Source organism: Oreochromis niloticus, linkage group LG17, assembly GCF_001858045.2.
Source record: "Oreochromis niloticus isolate F11D_XX linkage group LG17, O_niloticus_UMD_NMBU, whole genome shotgun sequence".
NCBI lineage: Eukaryota > Metazoa > Chordata > Actinopteri > Cichliformes > Cichlidae > Oreochromis > Oreochromis niloticus.
The window spans coordinates 75,212-98,326 of NC_031981.2; the positions used below are offsets into that span (position 1 = coordinate 75,212).

At 42.6% G+C, this 23,115-nt stretch overlaps 1 protein-coding gene across 5 annotated transcripts in view; it reads left to right on the forward strand.

The window, feature by feature from the left end:
* Positions 1 to 3,091: 3,091 nt before the first annotated feature.
* tmtc1 (transmembrane O-mannosyltransferase targeting cadherins 1) overlaps positions 3,092 to 23,115 on the forward strand; it is a 98,105-nt gene continuing 78,081 nt past the window's right edge. For 2 of the 5 annotated variants that reach the window (XR_001222925.3, XM_019346835.2), the window contains exons 1-4: positions 3,097 to 4,073; positions 16,168 to 16,345; positions 18,823 to 18,896; positions 19,594 to 19,770. Coding sequence is in view for 4 of the 5 variants with exons in the window: in XM_019346835.2 (XP_019202380.1) it covers positions 3,769 to 4,073; positions 16,168 to 16,345; positions 18,823 to 18,896; positions 19,594 to 19,770 (734 nt within the window). In the remaining variant the exon portion in view is untranslated. Of the gene's footprint in view, positions 4,074 to 16,167; positions 16,346 to 18,822; positions 18,897 to 19,593; positions 19,771 to 23,115 lie in introns of all 5 variants that reach the window. The other 3 variants (XM_013264350.3, XM_025899400.1, XM_003455661.4) reach the window with 3 other exon arrangements.

The window sequence follows — 23,115 nt, forward strand, 5'->3', positions numbered from 1 at the left end:
ATGCGGTTATCCGAAGTGGGCATTCATAAAGTCAGCAAAGAGGCACAGAAAAGAAGATCAGACACCAGCGAGGGAGGATAAGAAAGACAGACGCAACAACGTTGTCATCCCCTATGTAGCCGGTGTATCAGAGAAACTCAGGAGAGTTTTCTCTAAGCACGACATCCCAGTGTACTTCAGACCCAGCAACACACTCAGACACAAACTGGTTCACCCGCAAGACAAAACTCCTAAACACAGACTTAACAACGTGGTGTATGCTGTACAGTGCAGCAAGGAATGCCCAGACCTCTACATTGGCGAGACCAAACAGCCACTTCACAAGCGCATGGCACAACATAGAAGAGCCACCTCCACCGGACAAGACTCAGCAGTTCATCTGCATCTTAAGGATAAAGGTCACTCTTTCGAGGATGCCAATGTTCACATTTTGGACAGAGAGGACAGATGGTTTGAAAGAGGAGTGAAAGAGGCCATCTATGTCCACTGTGAGCGACCATCTTTGAACAGAGGCGGTGGTTTACGACACCAACTGTCTGCCATCTATAATCCAGTTTTGAGTTCCCGCCCCAGACGCCTTAACACCCACTCACATCCTGGGCCATCTGACCTCAGGAATTCACATGACAAGGTGGGGCCAGGTTTCACAATGAGCTCACCCGAAACCCTGGCTGATTAGGTCCCACACCCGCTTTCACACCTTGGCGCATGTGATTAGAGGATCACCAGGGGGTCCTTCGTCCCTCCTTGGGGGGAAACTCCCACTGGGTTTAAATCTGGGACTCTCGGCCATTTGACCTTAGAACTGAAGAAGCTTCTCGGATGAGAGGTGAAACGTCTTCAAGCAACTTAAAGAAGTCCAGACGCTTTTCTTTGCAAACTCCTTTGACTACGATGACCTGGATGACTGAGAACCTCCACAGACATTAAGGTCAACTATTGTATTATTATATTTTAAAGGCTTTAAAACCAAGTAAACGCTGAAAGTACAAACATCGCTAATGGCAAATAACTTTGCCGACATGTGGCCAACAGTAATGTTTTAATGTTCCTCATTATTAAACATTTGCAGATAAATAAGTGACATCATATTCTGTACTTACGTTTAACGGTTAACTCTTCGGCCGCTCCGCTTCTGTCGTCTGCGGCAAAATTATCCACAGTGACTGCTGCGCTATGAATTGTGGGATATGTTGGGCCACGAAGTCTACATCGCCACAGCCTTAAAATTCAGGGAAATGAAGGCCGCATTTCAGGGCCGCATTTCGAGCAGCCTTTGAATTGGGACAGCCTTCGGCGCCCCGCTGTGACGTAATCGCCCTTAAAATGCAGCCTTTAAGGCTGCAGACCCTGAATTGGGATTCAGCCAACGACTTAACTCAGAGGTTCCCAAAGTGTGTGGCGCCATTGCAGGGGGGGCGCGGTATGAAAAGGAAAAAAAAAAAAAGAGCGCTTGGACACTGTGGACAGGTTTTTGACGGGGCTCCCACATAAACGCAAAGCAGGAGATGAAGCATCGCCAAATATGTTTCCAAACCAACTTCCTTCCAAGCCAAAGACAGGAAAATATGGTGAAGCATATCTTCCCTTTGGCTTCACCTGCACAAGTGCCAAGGTAGGTCTCCCCTGCAAAATTAGTTTCCCTGCGTCGGGAGCACGCGCTGGGCTCTCCAAATCACGGACAAACAGTATCCCACATTCTTGATTTTTAGTTCACAAACACTTCTTGTAATAACTAACTACTCCTGACAGTTTGGACATGTTAGCTCTTTATGCAGTAAAGTTACAGTGGGATACAAATAATATCAGGCTGATCCTGCCGTAATTTGTTCCCCCTGTTCAAATCACGGACAAACAGTATCCCACAGCTGTTTATGTGTTTAAACCCATTTTGCACAGAGAGGCATTTTTTGAAAAATGTATTGATAGCAATGTTGAATATTATTACACAGGAAAAAAAACAACTACACGTAAAATAATTACACCGTGACGCCTCTGCCTTTCTAAATGCAGGGACAGTAACTGCGTGTGTATATGTGAGCGTGTAAAACCTGAAGATAGTCAGATTAACAGTAACAGTATTTTGTCTCTATCTGCCATTCTGCAATTCATCTCATGTAAACAATAACGTGGCGCACAGCGTGACGTGAAAAGAGGCACATACCTTTGACGTTGCGTGACGAACTCTGTAATCCTCGTCCACACGTAAACGCAAAAAAGGAGTTTTAAATAATCTCCGTTTTCAGTGAATCGCAACGCCATTTACGTGTTGACGAAAAGCCCAAACGCATAGAAACAGCTGAGTTTTCAAAAATACCTGTGTAGGTGTGGACGCAGCGTAAAAGAGTAAAGGAGTGTAATTTATTGCCATTTACTTGTATTTGCTTAATTGTTTACTAAATGTTTGAGGTGTGAAATAAACCGCAATGGAGTTTGTAAACAAAATATGGGGGTGTGTGTTTGGAGGATGTGTTTGTGCGGGGGGTTAGGTGGTGGGGGGCGCGAACATTTTTCTTGTAAAAAAGGGGGGCCTGGCAAAAAAAGTTTGGGAACCACTGACTTAACTGATTAACCGCTTTTTCAAACGCAAGTTCCCTTCCACCACTCATTTCAACCCTCATCACCCTCCTGTGACTTACATACTTCCTACAACTAATAAGCACATGTTTAACCAACTGTGGATGCTTAATCAGCATCCACACTAATAATGCAGTATGTCTGATTGAAGCTGGTGAGAGCTCTGCTAGCATTAACCAAAAAAAGATATAGTCTGCTTCCATAACAACCCTCCAAAAATACAACAACCCAGAAATATCGCACAGAATTGAACAGGAGATGTTAGAAACGAAAGTCTGTGTATCAGGAAATATGGTCCCTTAATAATAATAATTTCTTAGATGTGACCAGGCAGCAAGGTGTACAGACACGACTCTGCTGCTGCTGCTGTGTGGGGTCCGGCTGGCACGGAGCTGGAGGACAGCTCACGTGAGCGCGTTCACAATGATGGGCTCGTGCAGTTTTGGCCCCGCCTGCATTGATTATCTGCGGCTGATATTTTAAAAGCCGAGAGAGGGATCGTCTCCTGCGCATGCGTCTGCAGGCGCGATCTGTGCTGATGTCGCATTCAGGTTCTTCACATAAGCTCGTACAAGCACGCTTCGTCTTGCCTTTGGTCCACCAATGACATCTATTAATAGACTCTTTTACATAGTAAATGAAAAAATTCCCCTTTCTTTCTCTTATTTCAGTCTTTTGTCATGTCTGTTTATTTGTTAGCAGCAATGTCATATGTTCTGTTTTCAAAAATATAAGTCACACTAGGTTTACAACAAACCAAACAACATAAGAACGATATTGCCAGCGATTTTGCCCCCCCCTCCTCCAAAAAAGACTAGAATCTAAGGGGGTAACTGATGTACTTGTCTTTGTACTTGTCAAGGTCAAGAACGACCAATCAAGTGCATACCTTTGTATGTAAACAAAACAGATTACACTTTGGTTTGTTAATAGTAAATAGGAAACAGCTATTTATGAAAAGAGTAATGTAAATATAACAGAAATAAAAACAATAAAGCCGATTTCACATTTTCTAATACTAGGAATGTCCTAGTAGGACATTCTCCCACAGAACATAAAGGCAGCAAAGTACATCTCCACCATCCCTGCTGTCCCCAGAACACTGAGCCGCTACACTCCAGGTGGAATGGACGTATTCTCCGCTACTCCCGTTCTCAGTCCGCCAGAGCCGCGGGGAAAGCCAGGCCCGACATGACAGCGTCTGCACGGGACAAGAAATTCTGCCAGCAGTCGGGGGTGACCGTCCGTCCGGAGACGGTGTGGGCTGCGGGTCGCTACATCGCGCTGGCCGCCCTGTGTATCCTGTGTATCCTGTGCTATAGCAACTCTCTCCACGGGGAGTTGGTGCACGACGATGTGTGGGCTATCGTCAACAATCCGGACGTCCGACCTGGCTCCAGCCTCAGAAACATCTTCAGCGACGACTTTTGGGGCAAGAGGATGGCGGACAACACGAGCCACAAGTCTTACAGACCGCTGTGCATCCTCACATTCAAGTAAGTTTTCGGAACTCAGCCTTCCCGCCTTACCTGGAGCGCTGAACAGCAACACTTTGTGCTAGTCGTTCAGCTGGATCGACAGCTCCGCGATGTAAACGCGTTTCAGGCTGACGTCATCCAGCTGTTCCTTGTAGGGACGGGCTGCTGTAGCGTCATGCTCAACTTTGCAATAGCTGAGCGCTGCTAACCCCGGTTATGTGCCGATACCAGGCAGGGTCTTCTCGGGAGGGATGTTACAGCGAGAGGCTCGCTTCCAGTTCTTTCTATGTAGAGTTGGAGCGTGCAGAGCAGCTTGTCTCAGCACATCTAGCCGTCCAGCCCACGTTACTACTTTGGTTCAAGTTTCACGTATCGCACAGACATCTGTGGAACCTGTTGCGCAGGTTTTTAAGTGTTTGAAGTCTGGTAGTGTAGTTGGAGGTATACTGTGTGGGTGGAGATGTAGTAGTGGTTGGAGCTGTTTTGGAGTGGGCTGGTCTGTTGTGCTCGGGTCTTCGATGGATGGAAAAAGCGAGGGTGGGGAGTACCCAGTCGGGCTTCCATAACAGGGTGGGAATGTCTGATAAGGGAGAGCATAATGCGTAAACAACTCGCACAATGGCCTCCAGATAAATGCTCACCTATGTTTCCATCATTCCCCACGTTTCCTGCTCGTTAGGCAGTTTGTTAGTCACAGAGCATGGCTGTTGCGAGACATAAAGCTCTGGTGGGATACAATGGGCCATTAATCAAATCAGACATTTTATTTCAACTCTCATAGTGTGTGTGTGTGTGGTTGTATTTCCCAAATACTCCAGTCCAACTATGATTGCAGGAAGAGGATATTTTTTTAGCATTAAATTGTATTGTGTATTTCTCTATGGAACACCAGGACTGGCATAATGAATTAATTAAATACACCATTAAATAATTAATTAAGCAAGCAAGCAATTTATATTATTATATAGCACTTTCAGAACAACTCCCAGCTGAACACAAAGTGCTGTACACTTGACATGCCAGAAATGAATAAGTTAAAAAAAAATAAAAAATAAAATATAAGATTATAAAAATGTTAAATGGCCTGTATTTGTATAGCACCTTACACCACATTCAGTCATCCACCCATTCACACACTGGTGATGGCAAGCTACATTGTAGCCACAGCTGCCCTGGGGTGCACTGACAGAGGCAAGGCTGCCGGACATTGGCGCCACCAGGCCCTCTGACCACCATCAGTAGGCGGTAGGTGAAGTGCCTTGCCCAAGGACACAACGACTGAGACTGTAAAGTCTAAAATAAAATCAGTAATAAAATCAGGACAAATAGCAAAAACATAAAATAGAATAAAATGATAATTAGAATTACATTTAAAACAATAAAATCAGCAAATTAGATTACAGCTACAATAACCTCACCCTAAACACCAAGAAAACAAAGGAAGTGGTCATGGACTTCCGTAAAACAAGAACTGATCCCCCTCCCCTCTCCAAGGTTAAAAGGTGACTATGTGGAGAGGGTGTCCTCCTTTAAGTTCCTCGGCACCCACATATCTGAGGACCTATCTTGGTCCACAAACACATCAGCCCTGGTGAAGAAAGCCCAGCAGTGCCTTCATTTCTTGAGGGTTCTCAGATGGAACAGGCTGCAGACTGACCTCCAAAAGTGCTTATACCGCGCCACTATTGGGAGTGTGCTGGTGCACGCCATCCCTGTGTGGTAAGCTGGTTGCACAACAGCTGACAAGAAGAGACTACAGAGGGTCATCAGAACTGCAGAGAAGGTGATCGGCTGTCCACTCTCCTCCCTGGACTTAATTGCCAGCTCAAGATGTCTCTCCAGAGCCAGGGCAATTATGAAGGACCACATTATTATATATTATTATATATTAATATAATAATATATAATAAATATTTATTTATTTATTTATTATACTATAACTGCTCTTGTATACAGACCCACAATGTTTCTATTTCAATGTTTCTTACGCATACGACAATAAAATGACAATAGAAAAACTCTTATGGTCTTAGACTTAGAGACTTCAAATCAGGGTCATACCGCGTCATATGCCAAGGAGTAACAATGGGTTTTAAGACGTGTTTTAAAAGTGGACAGTGAAGGGGCCTCTCTAATGTGCTGGGGCAGATTGTTCCAGACATTAGGAACAGCAATAGAAAAGGCCCTAGGGAATTAAATGTGGCAATATTAATTAAAATTGGAAATAATTAATTAAATAAATATTTATGACACATTTAATTAATTAATGACACATTGAAATAGTTATTGACATATTTCATTCATTATTAAGTGATATTTTTATTTAATTCATTTTGGCATTTTGTCCCCTTCTGTCAGCCTCACCCACAATGACTGTAGAAAACATGGACGACGCGACACCGCCTCCTCCCATTGTGCAAAAATGAAGGCAAAATACCCCACTTGTGGAGGCTGCCATCTTGCATTTTTGGAGCCAGCGCAGTAGTGACTTGTGACACGACTAGTGACACGCCCCCCTACACTTTTTACGTAGCCCGGCGGCTCGAGTTTTTTGCTGGTTTACCGCGACTGACGACTCGTTTAATTAAGGTAAATACAACCATGTCACTGTTATTAAAAAAAAAAAAAAAAGACACACAGCTTATGATCTTATAGTTCTAAAATCACTCTGTTGTTAATTCGTTAGCTAGATTAGCCGCTAGCATACGCACCGTGTTGGAGGCTTGTTGCTAGCTAGTTAGCGATGCTACACACCTGTTACTCTAATAGTCTGTGTTATTGAAGGATTCAGCACTCCTTAGGTTTTTTTTTTTATCCATTTTTAGACAGCGATGAGATCATCTGCACACTCTACAGAGGCCCATAATTACTATTAATATCAAAAATATAATGCTGTCCTTTGAGATTTTAACATAAGACTGTAGCTGTGTCCCAAAACGTCGGGTGCATCCTCCGGAGGCCGCATTTGAAGGCCGATTACGTCACAGCCAGGCGACAAAGGCTGTCCCATTTCGTCGACTCGTTCAAATGCGGCCGACAAATGCGTCCTTCATTTCCCCAAATTTGAAGGATGGGTCGGGTGTGTCCTTTGTGGCCCACCATATCCCAGAATTCATAGCGTGGCCCAGCCAAATTTCAGCTGCCAACAATGGCGGCCGCTACTAAGTTTTAAAATTAGTCTTATTAATCTTTCTGGGTCACAAAATAAACTTTTAACATATTTTCAGGTGAGAAAGTAGCTGTGTAAACTTCAAATATCTGCTTGGTTTATCAAGACATCGCATATTTGCAAAAGTGCGCCGACGTTTTCGGAGACGTCTGTTACCCACCTGCTCGATAGCAAGCCGGGGGGTTCAATTGGTCGCTTGAGCCGGCGAGAGCAGCGGACTCCCGGCTTCATCGTTTTCAGACCCCCGCTCTTTCGCTACTCAGGTTAAACATGATATGTAAGTCACTCGGATAACTTAAAAATGTAATTGTTTGCCTTTTTTCTGTGTTTTATTTGTTCCGGAGTAAATCGGGTTGGCTGAGATCAAAGTTATTAGATTATTAAATAAAATAAAATAAAATAAAACTTTATTAATCCATCGGGTGGGTTCCTCCGGGATTTTCACACAGCTGAATAAACATCAAACAGAAAACTGATTAAACAGAAGTGTGAGACGGTCGAGAATTTACGCCAGTGTCCTGTTATATTTTAGATAGCAAGGAGCAGACGGCCGAGTTTATTAAACTCCACCGACACAGCGGTGACGCAAATCTGAAGGCTAGACCGTCCCATTTCACAGCCTCGCACTTCCGGCCTTCTCGGTCTTCGAAGGACCCGGCCAACGTAGACCGCGAAGGCCGGGTCCTCCGAAGGATGCTGCCGACGTTTTGGGACACAGCTTGTGAGTGTAATGGATCTAAAACTGTTTAAATCTCTACAGCCTGGTAACATGGAAACTTTAAAAACATCAGCAGAACGTTTCAGTAGTGTAGTCTAATTTGTTCTTTTCATTTAATAATAGAGTCCATATTATATCAACAGCTACATTCACCCTGGTGAGAAACTAGTGAGGGAGACCACCAGGACCAAGCTGGGTTTCCTGGGTCCAGAGGTTTGGAGAAACTTCTTCCTTTTCTTTCATCACAGCTGTCCTCTGCCAGAAGTTCTGTTGACCCACTGAGAGAGGCATCATTTAAGAAACACCAGGAAGACTGAAGCTCATTGCATTGATTAAGCAGGACTCATGATCTTCACCAGCAGCTCCCTCACAGGGAAATCTTCAGCACTGCTCCGTAGGCCCGATCCAGGAGATGGATAAACCCAGCATTTCATGAACACTGTGATGGAGACCTTTGGTTTGTGTAATGTTATAAATACTCGGATACTCCCCAGAGGCTCCGGACTTTTACATAAAGATATTATATTCAGTCCTGTAGAAAGTTATATATTTAAAAATATATGATCCTCTCTGGTTACTCTGGGATGAATAACTCTGAATCACTTTATGGTAAATAACACACTATCTGCAAAAAACTGTGAAAGAATTCCAGATGACAAGTTTGTAGTTCAACATACAAGTGACGACCTTTAACCTTCATCAGGTTTTATTTAATTGTGTTAGAGAAAATCTCATATGCTCTTCATGCAGCTGAGTACATCAAGTGTTTAAAACGGAAGCTGTGCAGGTCTGAGATCAGCAGCTTTGTGAAACACCAAACTGAGGTCCTGTTAATGCTGATATATAGTGACACAGTTACATGAGTGATTAATCCTTTTGTTTTTTTGTCTTTAACTTTATCAATAAAGCTGCAGCTTTCACTACAGCACGTGTGGTACTTTAACCTTTGTACTGTTTTCATCAGTTCATTTTGCAGTTAACATGTGAACATGTTGGATGATCTGTCTGCTGTCACTGGGTGGTGCTGAGGTCTGAATCTGAGGGCAGCTCCTGTAATCACAAAGACAACAGAACCATCAAACTCAGATATAAATTTTATCCCTCAAAATTGAAATAAAGCTGATTCTTCTGTCCTCACACACTCAGGATCTGAAGTTCTTCTCTTACATTTTTTTTCAGTATTATAGTACACTACAGTACTTTAATCCATAGTTACTGATTAATGAGGAGTTACTGAAGTACAAGCTTTTAAAAAAAAAAATGTTACTGTCTTTACAGATGTGGCAAGAGACTGAAAACATGCTGTTGTTTGCACATATTTAATATTCAGCTCTGCACAGGAGCTGAAGCAGAGTGCAGCCTGTTGTTTTTACAGTATAATACTTGTAATAAAAGTACAGTAACAGTAATTAGTGACTGATTAGCCCGGAACGTTTCTCTTAATTTCTTTAGTAAATTCATTCACCTGCACAGATTAGCTAAATGAACCCTGACAGCCGAGTGCTCATTTTAGCTAGCTAGGTCTCAGGACCTAGCTAAGGACCGTAGTTACGGATTAGCTTACAAACACGTTTAACTTAACGAAAAAGTGCAGCGGGGCCTCGGGTCCTTCTGTCGGGTAGTCCAGTTTACTGAAGAACACCTCAGGCTGTCAGGTTAAAACAGTCGGTCGTGTTTTCGTAGCGTAAACGCTGGCCCGCCTCTCAGAGCCTACGCTCTATCTGCTATTCCCGAACAGATATACGCAAGTTTCTCCGTGACTGCAGCTGCCAGTCAAAGCTGCTATGATGACGTTTCACCCCAATTTAACATCACCGCGGAAGGAATTAGAATCAAACTTATGGGAAAGGAGACCCCTTGGACATCAATCAGCGTGATGAAAACTATTGAAAACAAAAGAAAGAATCTTTGGAAAAAAATTATCTGAGGAGAATAAATTTATTTTAGTTCCCCCCCCCAGTCCCATCCGCTAACATGGAGGAGGCGGGGTTTATGACTTATACTGCAGCCAGACACCAGGGGGCGATAGAGACGTTTTGTCTTCATTTTTGGGGAGCTGTCGCGTCGTCCATGTTTTCTACAGTCATTGCTCACCCATCAAACTCAGGGGGCGGGGTTAACCCTGCCACTGCAGCTTCTCTAACATTTGAGTGGTTGCTATGTAAAGTAAGTCAAGACAGGTCGATCCTAGATAATCGATTACAACTGTGGACTCGGGGCAGTCAGGTATCCCAGAATACATTTCAAATCACAGGCAGCAATGGTTGTGGCACAAAGTTTGAAAAGACCCCGTTTTTCTGTCACCAACTACACTTTTAGTATTGTTTTAGCTGCGAATGTAGCGGCATAATCTTCACATGTCTGGTCAGGTTGTCAACATAGGACATGTTTGCAAAGTGCTCCGATGTTTTCGGAGATGTTGCTAGCTAGAGTGTACCGAGCTCACAGCCCCAGTGTTCCAGCTTAACTGTTTTGTGTGTGTGTGTGTGTGTGTGTGTGTGTGTGTGTGTGTGTGTGTGTGGTTTTAAATATATGTATATATACGTTAACCAGCTTGTTTACATATTCCACTCTCCGTGTTCCACATGTTGCATTCGCAGATTCTCATTTTCACCGAATGATCGTCTCTTTCCGCCTGGTCTTATGTCTCTGTGCTTCTGTAACATAAAGAAAGAACGAGCTGACATTTTCTTCAGGACACCAGTTCAACAGCTCAACAGGCCCTCAGTTTACCTGCATGCATCCTCCTCCTCACCTGTCAACTGTTTAACACCTGCTGCTAATTCAAGAAACGAGGCCACGTTACCTGGTGATAGTCACAGTTTAACTGTGCAGCCGGTGCTTGATTTAACGCAATGTTGGCACATTATTCTGCACAAGATAAGTAAATATAGTCTTTATTCCCGAGCGCAGAGCTGCTGGAGCTTGTTTCCCAACAGAGCACTTTATAGGTTTATCTTATAAACAGTATGGAATAAGTGGAAAAGAGGGCTTTGCTAAACACCCTGGAACACCACCAAGCCACTGGTTCAGGTATGTGGATGACACCTGGGTGAAAATCAAATCTCAGGACGTTCCACATTTCATGGATCACATTAACTCGGTGGACCAACACATCAAATTCACCAGGGAGGATATAAAAAGTGGCAGGTTAGCCTTCTTAGACTGTGAGATTTCCATCAGTAATGGGGGACATCTAAAAGCTGACGTGTACCGTAAACCTACGCATACGGATCAGTATTTAAGTTTTGACTCTCATCATCCACTGGAGCACAAACTGGGTGTTATCAGGACGCTACAACACAGAGCGAACACCATCCCCACAGATACAGAGGCCAGGGAAGCAGAAGAACAGCACATCAAGAAGGCCCTGAGTAAATGTGGTTATCCCAGCTGGACTCTTGTCAAAGCTGGGAAGGCGCCAAAAGAAAGCTCCAGCCGATCCAGGAGAGAAGGACAACCGCTGCCCAAGCGAAAACCTGTAGTGATCCCATATGTGTCAGGAGATCTGAGACGCATTTTTTCTAAACACCAGATCTCTGTGGCTTTTAAACCCCAAAACACCCTGCACCAAAAATTGGTCCATCCCAAGGATCGGGTCCCCCGACACAAGCAGAGTAACATAGTGTACGCTGTTAAGTGCCAGGAGGATTGCCAGGATTTATACATCAGGGAAACCAAACAACCTCTGGCGAAGCGGATGGCACAACACAGAAGAGCTACCTCGTCAGGCCAGGACTCTGCAGTCTATTTACACCTACAGGCCAGTGGACACTCTTTCAATGATGAGGATGTACACATCCTGGACAGGTTATGTCTGTCTGGTCACGTTTACTTCGCTGTTTTATTTACAACTGAGCAAATTGGTTGGCTCTGATTAAAGCTACGTTTTATAACTGCGTAGTCTTACTGAAGTTTAATGTCTCACTGGCACATTTGCTTTTCTTCATTACCTGGTGTGTTTTGGATTTAACAGTGAATTTTGAGATTAAACTGACTTTTAGAATGTGTTTTTATACAAGGAGGAAAGAGAAGGCCTATTTCCACTGAGAGGAGCATAGTTTGCAACAGCATGTTCATCATGAAGACTGAAACCTGGACAGAAATATTACATCATCTGTTTTTTAATAGTTATTCAACTGTATTCTAAGCACCAGCTGTCTGTTAGAATTTTTAGAGTGTACTTAACTAAAAATAAATGAGGTTAACATATAATTTGTCTGGGTTTTTTTGTTTTTTGTTTTTTTGTTGTTGGTTTTTTGCTTTTTCGGTCATGTTATGTTTACCTGTCAAAGGCTTGTTACAAACTATGAAACACATCGTGCAGACTTCTGGATGTTAGAAGAAAACTAATACTGCTGATGAATTAGACTAAAGGCAGGAAGGTGTCCTTTAAAACTAAACATGTTAATAGGACCTCCCTATTTATATTACAGTTTATGATATAGCACGTATATTTCAGTAATAGCCTACTTATCTCAGTGCAGTGGTGAACAGCCACACAGCTCACATGGGCGTTATCTGTGATACTCCTTAACTATAATTTATCCAAGTTAACTTCAGTTAACCATTCAGACAGTTCTTTTGCAATGAAAAACATAAACACTCATGTCGCCGGTAGGTTTCCGCTGTGCCAGCTGTTTAAATTACAGCTGCTTATGCAGTAACCATGGTAACCACGGACTCTGAGTGGCTGGATCGACACAAGTCAGACAACAATTTTACATATATGATCTTAAAACAGGACACAAGTTAGTAATAAAACCGATATTAAGTCAGATTAAGAAAAATAAATTGTCATTGTTCAGATTAGCCCTGCGACAGACTGGCATCCTGTCCAGGGTGGACCCCCCCTCTCGCCCTATGACAGCTGGGATAGGCTCCAGCACCCCCCGTGACCCTGAAAAAGGATAAGCGGAAGCGAATGGATGGATGGATGGATGGATGGATGGACGGATGTTCAGATTTGATATCCAGCTCACATACTGAAAAATTAGGAGTGGTATCAGTATCAATGTATTCTACATCCAAAAACACTGAACTCAGGAAGTTAATCCTGACCAGCAAGAGTTTTTACGTATTCTAGTTCTGGAAGTCAACCTGCAGTATATTATAACAAATTGTTCTTACTGAAACTGAAGGTGTCCGTGAAAACAAAGGGCAGAGAGACATTAGATAAGAACACTTAACACTCACTGAGTCCTGTACAGCGGGAGCAGTCTAAAATATTAACAGTGGCAGTTTTCCCAGTACGTAAACAACTGAAACAGAAACATATTCACCAATGTGTGAATACAGTGTAGAGCTGCTCTTTGTTATTATTGGAGTAAATTAAAGTGTGCTTAAAAAACCCAAACATAATCTGCAGTAATGACACTCAGCTGCGTCAATTAAAGGTCACTAATATTAATACTGAATCGGTGTGTAACTTTGCGAAAACAATGTCGGACTCTGTAGTTTTCTCTGGTCCCCTCCTCATGTTTAACTGCATGTTCTCCTTAAATTGCTGTCTGTCTGAGTGGTGTCCAGAAAACGATGTGGGCTTTATAATTAATTGGGAAACTTTCTGGAGGATACCTGGTCTTATTAGGAGAGACTGCATCCATCCCACTCTGAATGGAGCAGCACATTTATTGAAATATGGCCAAATTGGCTGGTCGTGCACCTCTCCGGTGAGCAAAGCAACCATTGCGGCGGGTATACTGGGGCCTTAAATCATGAAGGGAATTCATAAAGTCCACCTCTGTTCGTATCAAGAACTACACTCAGGGCCAGCAGCTTTGCCCAGCAGGTGCTGGAAGCACTTTTTTTCAGGTAGCAAGGGGAAACCTGCTCTTTTGATGACAGACACCATTTTCCCCAGGCAAAGCGAATTGGCACTGAAAGACAGCCTTTGAATGTAAGACTTGCAACGTGTGTATGCTTGTGTGTGTGTGTGTGTGTGTGTGTGTGGTCAAGCAGCAGGATTGTTTCTTTGTTTGATGACACTCTAATTGCTCTACACTGTTGCAGCCTCTCAAGCAGTTGCTTAGTGGTCCTTCCCTCTGGTAATATAGTTTTTGAAGAAGTATTAGTGACTTAATGCATCTCATGAGAGCGAAAAGCATGGCTTACAGCTTTCCACAAGCATCTGCTCCCAGAAATACAGACAAACAGCACTTAATGATGAGTGTGTCATGATCAGACAATGGAGTAGGAAGGTAATCTTTCACGAGTGGCAGTTGTTGCCTTGTTGCTCACACAGGGAGAAGGCTCACCGCTTTGGGTGGAAGCTTGGAGATCTGTTTCTTCACACCAACTTTATTGGCTTGCCATGTGAAAGATGTGGGACCTGCAGAGATTCCTGGAGGAGTGTGTGTCAACTATGTTCCTCCATTACGAACATGTGGCGAGAAATCCCTCAGGCGCTGTGTGTATGCTACAGCTGAAGAGAGGGATGTCACATCACTCTGTGGAGATATAAGAACATGTGACGTCTCTGTGAATGTCAGACTGAACTGATCTGCTCCTTTGAAATTCACCTCCACTCACCTTAAGGCTTGAGATGATTAGTGTTAACAAATGGAATATTTCCATAAGTTACTGATAAGACCTTAACTGGTTTCAGGCTAGCTGTTTTTTGTTTGTTGTATCTGTCACCTTTAGGAATGAACTTGGCTGTTGTTGGTGTGTCGATAAACCTACTTGAATCCTTGCTGGAGCTATTGTGAGAAGTAAAGATCGTTAGGTTTGGCATCACTAATTATAATTTGCTCAGGAAATGTAAATTTAAACAGTTTATATTCCAGTTGTAAATAGACTGAAATGGATAGCTTGTAACATTAAGGCTACAAAAAGACTTACAAATTTAAATCTTTCAAAAACATCGCATGCACACGGCTTTATTTATTCCCTAATCTATGATGACCTTTACTTTAATGCAGGCCAAGTGCGGTAGAATAGTGGTTCTCAAACCCTTCACAATGAATACCACCTCGTAACATATATGGCTCTTGGAAGTACCACCCTTGTGACCGACATTAAAGTACAGTAGTATAGACTTATTTAACACCACATACAGTTTACATGAGACAATTTTATTTCTTATATGAATGTTATTTATTTTAACTCATAAACAGGATGTGACATAATGATAATATTAACAACTGTTCTGCATTAAAACATTCACATCATGTGTAATAGCCAATCTTTAAGTGATGACGCGATGAATCCTGCCTCGGGGCCCAAACTACTCTGTGTTTAATAAGGCTGTTGTATTTTTAACGTGTTTATTGTTTTGTATTTTGTTCTATTTAATCTGAACAAGCCCCTAAAAACAGTCAGTGATCACTGTCGGCCTCTCTCGGTTTATATTACCGCTGTTCATTTTAAAGCTCAGTTTTTAAACCCTGACGATGTAACTACAGCCCAGCCCATGCAGCAGTATATTAACCTATAAGACTCGAACTCTTTCATGACATGCATTTTTAATTTTTCTCTGCTATTTGGGTTGATTGGGACCCGATGAATGTAAAAACAAAGAATTACCAGATTTTTATTTCGTTTTTCTTTTGTTTTTTTACCTGATTTTTGTTTCTGACAAAAACAAGATCCGCATATGAGGACATTTGCTTTAAATTTTGATAGAACAGTGGCAGTATAATATCCTCATAAGTGGATATCAGGCCCTTGTAGAGCAAAATTTAGTATTTTGGTCTAGATAACCCAAAATGTGATGTCCACATATGTGGACGTCAGGTCCTAGGAGGTAATGACTAACCTCGTATTGTGGATGGATTATCTCAGTTGTTCTCCTGACTGAAGTTTGGTCCGTTTACAGCATCCTGCCATGCGATTGCATTTGTCCCTAACCACTGGGAACCCTCACGTTAACTTTTATCCAGTGGAAAAAAGTTAGCGTTCATCCTCCAGCTTCACTGTGTTTATGCTATGCTAACATAGCTGTGTCGCTAGCGATCACGTAGCACATCATTATATAGCAGCTAGCCCAACTTCAGTAACCCTACAAACGTCACTGCGGTTTAGTTTTCTGTGTTTGTTTATGTTGGAAGTGATAGCAGAGCTGTACGTTTGAATGTTTCAGGAATCTCTCAGTCAGAACATGCTATATCATGTTTAGGTGGAAACTAGCGAGCTAACTTTACTTTTCACTCTTAATGATATTTTAAGATTTCTATTTTTTGTACTTTGTCCATCTCACAGAGCTGAATTTTTCTCTCTGTTAGGTTGAACATCGTGCTGGGTGGTATGACACCTCTGTATTTCCACATTGTCAACATGTGTTTGCACTGCACCGTAACCTGCCTGCTGATGCACGTATGCCAATGTCACGTGTTTGAAAACCGATGCCTGGCCTTCGTCACGGCGCTCCTCTTCGCCGTGCACCCTGTCCACACCGAGGCTGTGAGTATAACCATAAAGTTACAGGCTGCTCGGGGAATATGACAACAGAGTTTCAGTTATCACATGAAACATATTGAACTTGACTGGCCTGGCCCGCTAGACCTGGTTTCTCCTTCAACATCTTAGACAAAGAGGTTCATTCCCACCAAAAACTGCTGTTAAAATGATAAAAAAAAATTTCTCCCTCTAATTTGAAACATTGACCACAGGATAGTCCCAGGATATTTCATTCATTTGAAATGGTAACCAACAGAGCAATGACTTTTATCTTCTCAAGTCTATCTTCATTAAGCTGCTCCCGCTGCTCGGTTTGTTGCTTTTTGTCACACATTTGTCAGACAGCCATTCCCCTTGTTGCCAGGTTTCAAAAATTAAGGTTTTGATTTTCATGAAGCATCGATCTGTGGCTGCGTTTTCTCCTGTATTTTGGGATGAGATCATATGTCTGGGTGGAGCTGATGGTCTGTGTTCCAGTTAGAAACAGAGTCATTATTGTAGAGACCAAGTTGCCACAGTGGAAAGCTGGACTCAAAGACAGCACAGAGGCACTAATCATGGCAGCACAGGAACAAGCTCTGAGTACAAGATCCATAGAGGCTGGGGTCTATCACACCAGGCAAGACCCCAGGTGCAGGCTGTGTAAAGATGCCCCAGAGACAATCCAGCACATAACAGCAGGGTGCAAGATGCTAGCAGGCAAGGCATACATGTAACGCCATAACCAAGTGGCCGGCATAGTGTACAGGAACACCTGTGCCGAGTATGGCCTGGAAGTCCCAAGGTCAAAATGGGAGACGTACCCAAGGGTGGTGGAGAATGACGGAGCTAAGATCCTGTGGGACTTCCAGATACAGACGGATGAAAATGGTGGTGGCTAACCAACCGGACATAGTGGTGGTAGACAAACAGACGAAGACGGCCGTAGTGATACATGTAGCAGTTCCCAATGACAGCAACATCAGGAAGAAGGAACATGAGAAGCTGGAGAAGTACCAAGGGCTCAGAGAAGAGCTCGAGAAGATGTGGAGGGTGAAGGTAACAGTGGTCCCAGTGGTAATCGGAGCACTAGGTGCAGTGACTCCCAAGCTCGGCAAGTGGCTCCAGCAGATCCCGGGAACAACATCGGAGATCTCTGTCCAGGACGCAGTCCTAGGAACAGCTAAGATACTGCAGGACCCTCAACCTTCCAGGCCTCTGGTAGAGGACGCGAGCTTGGAGGGTAGACTCCCTGCAGGGGCAGTTGGAGAATTACTGTATATCTGTTAATGTTAATGATATTTCAGTCATTAACAGATTTTGAAAATGACGACCAAAAAATGCATCTAAAGCCAAATGACAACAAACAATTGAAGGAGGTGATGAAATCGCTGACCATCTTGGTATGCAGAGGAAATCAGTGGCCAGGCAATAGTAACTGATTTCTGACTGATTTCTTCACTGAGTATTCATATTTTTTTTCATGATATAAACTTGTATGACAAATAGATTGCAATAAATGAAAGAAGAAGAAGAAAGATTGTTTTATTTATTTAAATTATCTATTCATTTTGTCCATCTAAAATCATCCCTCAAATGGAGCAACTTTTCCCTGTCAGAGACAAAGGATCAAGGAAAGGAGAAGGAAAGCATTATCAAGTTACGGGGGCAAAGCTTTGAGAAACACAGCAGGGCTCAGGTATCCTGCTATCAGTTGCCGGTTCGAGCTCCGGCTCGGACAGTCTCGGTCGTTGTGTCCTTGGGCAAGACACTTCACCCGTTGCCTACTGGTGGTGGTCAGAGGGCCCGGTGGCGCCAGTGTCCGGCAGCCTCGCCTCTGTCAGTGCGCCCCAGGGCAGCTGTGGCTACGATGTAGCTTACCATCACCAGTGTGTGAATGTGTGGATGACTGAATGTGTAAAGCGCTTTGGGGTCGCTTTGAGGCAGTGAATGTTGAGACGGTGGAGCGTTTATTAATATCACTACCTGATGATACATCTTCGGGTTCTGATAACATAGACAGTAAACTGCTCAAAGCTGCAGCCAAGTTTGTGTCCCTTCCTATACATTTGGCATGCAGCTTATTTCCATCGCAGTGGAATGAATCAGAAATAATTCCAATTCCAAACAATAAGAATGTTGTTTTTAATGGTGTCAGTAGCAGACCTGTTAGTCTACTCCCTGGTCTAAGTAAAGTTCTGGAGACAATTGTTTATGAACAAATCATGCTTGCCCAATGGACACACATGAGTGATCAGACATTATAGAAAAGCCTTAAAACTTATTCTTGGCACCAGTAACCATGAGGCATGGTCACACTACGTATCGCTCTCAAGGTTTGAAATGAAAGTACAGAGGCTGGTTCTACTGAGACAGTGATGTGCAGCTCACTGTAGCATAGCAACAGTAATGGGCTGCACATAGACATCCAGCAGTTTGTCCTCAGCGGAGAATTCTGGCACATGCGTAATCTCTCAAATCTGTGCACGTCTGTTTCGCAGGTGTCTGGTATCGTGGGCAGAGCTGATGTCTTGGCCTGTCTGCTGTTTTTGCTGACATTCCTCTCCTATATTAGGTAAGATATTAGATTATTGTAAGACAACACCATCCTTAACCTCTCTATGCACATTTGCAGGAGCAACTGTAAATTAGATTGGCCTGCCTGAGAGACTGATGCAGATCGAGTGAATAAACTTTGAAAGCTCCTACAAATGGGTGGTTGTAATACTGAATTATTTTTAACAAGTGAGTGAAAATGAGAAATAACGGAAACGGTTTTGTTGCTCATGTTTAGTCCTTCAGTCGTGTAATGGATATGTCTTTGTGAGGTTTATGTTTACAGCTTGGTATTTAAAAAGTAAACAGAATCTCAAAGCAAATAAGATTTTACAGCGGTAATGAAGAGTACTATTATTGTTACCATAGTTAGATTTGTTACTGGATGGATGGAAAATTGTTCATAAAAACGTCATGTTTAGTCCCATTTACATACAGTAAGTGTTGCAGCCTATTAGTGTATCATTTATATGTTCAGTATATCAGCTGAACATATAAAAGCTTATGAACACGCAGGTCTGACAGTTCTTAATTACAGCCATAAAAAAACATCTTAATTTAGCTAATGTAACAAGTGATTTCTGTTGTTGTGTTAGACGTGCTGCAACATGACTGCCACGTCACATTTAACAAACAGAAGCTGTCCTGGAGCTAGTGACTTTACAAAAGCCGAGCTGTTTTGTTCTCTCCTACTTTTGTCTCGTCTCCTCTCTCAGGAGTGTGAGTGGGCGTATCTCTGAGGACTCGCTGGCCTTCACAGTGTCGTCATCTTCGCTGTTCCTCAGTTTGTTGCTGGGCACCTGTGCCATGCTGGTGAAAGAGACGGGGATCACCGTGTTTGGAGTGTGCTTGCTCTACGACGCCCTGGTGCTTTGCCGCAAGCCTCTCATGTAGTAAGGACACAGGCTCTTCCTTTCTTCCTGTTTAATTTTTCCTCATCTTCTTTTATCTGGCCAACATGTTGCTGAACGTGGGCATAGTTTTTCAGCAAATTCTAACACCTGTGAGCTACCACTACAACCATAACGAATTTGTTTGTTAGCAGACAAAATGGGCTTTTTCAGGCACTGTGCGCATAAAGAATACATCACTGAAAAGCTTCTGTTGGGTTTTACTTTCTCCAAGTAAAAAACACTTTTATATTGAAACAATAATGACAGCTTTCATAAAGAGGTCTAGTGTAAGTCTTGCGTAAATGTCAAGGTTTGATTTACACATCTTTACACCCAATCTGTACGCTTTTAATCTGAGATGCCTTTTTTATGATCTACGTTTTATCCGTCTTCACATTTCAATCTATATTTCTGAAAGACTTGCTTTGGACTTGTAGGAATAGTGCGGTATGAAATAAAAAAAATCTAATAAAAAGTGTCAGACCTTCAGAGAGAAACAGCTTTTTTAAACAGTGTTTGAAAATAATACGAGCAGTCTAATTTGTGCCTGTAACAGAGCGTGATGCCCCTTGGATCTTCAGATGTTTTATTAGAGGTGTACACCTGATGTTATTAAACAGGAAGTGAACAAGCTCTTATGCAGTATTTTGTAAAGACATGATTATACCCCGTAAGCGCGTTAAAGTCTACGCTAACAATAAGCCATGGGTCACTAAAAGTGTCAAATCCTGTTTAAAGAAAAAGAGACAGGCTTTTAAAGAGGGGGCTGTTACTGATTTTCAGACAGCCACCAAGGAACTGAAAATCGAGATCTTGAAAGCAAACAGAGCTACAAAAACCTTCTTGAAAGCAAATTTGCTGCAAAAAATTTTGGGTCTGCCTGGACTTGTATGAAAACCATAGCAGGGTTTCAAAATCCCCAGAGCAGCAGTCAGATCATTTTAGATGGTTTTAATTCGAACAGAGATTTTGCAAATGCTTTAAATATGTTTTATGCTCGTTTTAGTTCTTCTGATTTTAGCGAGGATATTTTGGAACTGAAACAGAAACTGAGAGATACTCAGCACTTTATCATTGAACTCAGCGATGTCAAAAAGGCCTTTCATACAGTTAATGTGAACAAGAGCCAGGGTCCTGATAATATTAGTGGCCGCCTAATTAAATCTTGTGCTGAAGAACTTAATATAGAACTGAAGTCCTATATTTCAGGTTATTTGTAATAAATCCTAGCAAACACAACATGTGCCCTCTCTTTGGAAAGAAGCAGTCGTGGTTCCTGTCCCTAAATCTAGTCGTCCAAAAATTCTAAATGACTTCAGGCCTGTTGCCCTCACTTCAGTTGTAATGAAAGTCTTTGAAAAAATCATCAGAAATGTGATTATGAAAGAGACTGAACATCAGCGGGATCCAATGCAGTTTGCATATAGGCCCAATAGAGGAGTGGAGGACGCACTTTTGACTTTACTAAATCTGATTCTTAAACATGTAGAGAGTAAAGGGACTTTTGCAAGACTTCTTTTCATTGACTTTTCTTCGGCTTTTAATACAATACAGCCCCATATTTTAATTAAAAGACTTTTAGAACAGTTTGAAATCAGGAAAAACCTGGTGGGCTGGATTTTAGATTTCAATCAATCAATCAATCAAGGCTTTATTCGCCACATGCAGGTTGCCCTGCAGTGAAATGGGACCCCCCACCCGACCTTACATACACAACACAGACATTACATGGGGATACAAGTCGGATATCGGTAGCGTTACAGAAAAAAACACTGAAATGTACACTACAATGGGAAAGTACAAGAGGAAAAAAAGAGACCTCTACTGATGCTGGGCTCCCATGGGAGGACAGCATGAGAACAGGAAACAAAAAAAACTCCTCTGCACAAAAAAAGCACATAAATGTCCTCAGCACAACATTATGGAACACGTGACAAGCCACAGTGTTGGGTAGGGGGTGAGGAGTAATGCGAAGCGAACACAGCAGCCGCCCTGCCCAACACTACCATTCCAGCGCGGGCTCAGACCCGCCGTGTTCCCCAGCAGGAGACAAGCATCGAAGGCGTTTGGAAAGGGAAGGGGGATGAGTGTAATAATAATAATAATAATAATAATAATAATAATAATAATGTACACTTTATTGATCCCCGTGGGGAAATTTTTCTCTGCATTGTGTGTGCATATCAGTGTATATGTATGTGTGTGCGTGTCCAGAGTTCAGCTGAGACAGTGTCCTTCGCCCTGCCAGGCTAAGTAAACAGTCTTCTAGCCAACCCAGGTGGCCTTGCATGGGATGGGAGGAACAGTCTAAACACAGTCGTTATCAGGGAGTTTTTGTTCGGCTCCAGCCTTGAGCCCACAGCTGGCGCCGAAGGTGGCCCACAGCTGACAGATCACGAAGAGTAAGAATAAACGGGATTCTGTCTGACCCAGTGTTCTCCTCCACAGGTTCTCCTCAAGGGTGCGTCTTATCGCCCTTATTATTCATTCTCTATACAAACGTGTCAGAGCAGACATGAAAACAGGGCCATCATTAAATATGCAGATGACTCTGTTATTGTCAGCTTACTGAAAGAGGGTGAAACTGGCCACGGTCCAGTCATTGATGACTTTGTTCAGTGGTGTGAGGAGTTTTATCTCCAGTTGAACATATCTAAAACTAAACATGTGGTTATTGATTTTAGGAAACAACAAAATGGGCACGGAGTCACTTTAATTAAAGGTCAGAAAATAGAGCAAGTACAATCATATAAATATCTTGGGACCATAATCAATGAAAAACTGAACTTTGATCAGAATTGCAAATCAGTTTGTAAAAAGGGTCACCAGCACCTCTATTGCCTCAGGAAACTTGCTCATTTCCACATTGACCGAAAAATTTTAACTTTGTTTTATCGTTCTTTTATTGAGTCTGTTTTATCCTTTTGTTTGGTGGCATGGTTCGGTCAGACCTCTGTCACAGAGAAAAACTCTCTAAATCAGATAGTGAGATGGTCCAGTCGTCTGATAGGTGAGCCACAGTCTTGTTTAGCCTCCCTGTACTCTAAGCAGGTACAGAGGATGGCTTTATCAATCCTTAAAAATGGTTGCCATCCTCTAAGGGGTGAATTTCAGCTTCTTTCCTCAGGACGGAGGTTTGTGTTTCCAAGATGCAGGACAAAGCGTTATAAAAACAGCTTTGTCCCTGTTGCTGTCACTGAATTAAATAAGAACTGTTTTTGAATCAAAACATTAAATTACTATTACTATATGCTACAGTGAGGTTTATATTTTTACTAGGTATGTGTGTTTTTGAAGGGATGCCAAATGCTATCATTTTTCTGTAAAGCAAATTTACCTTCCCTA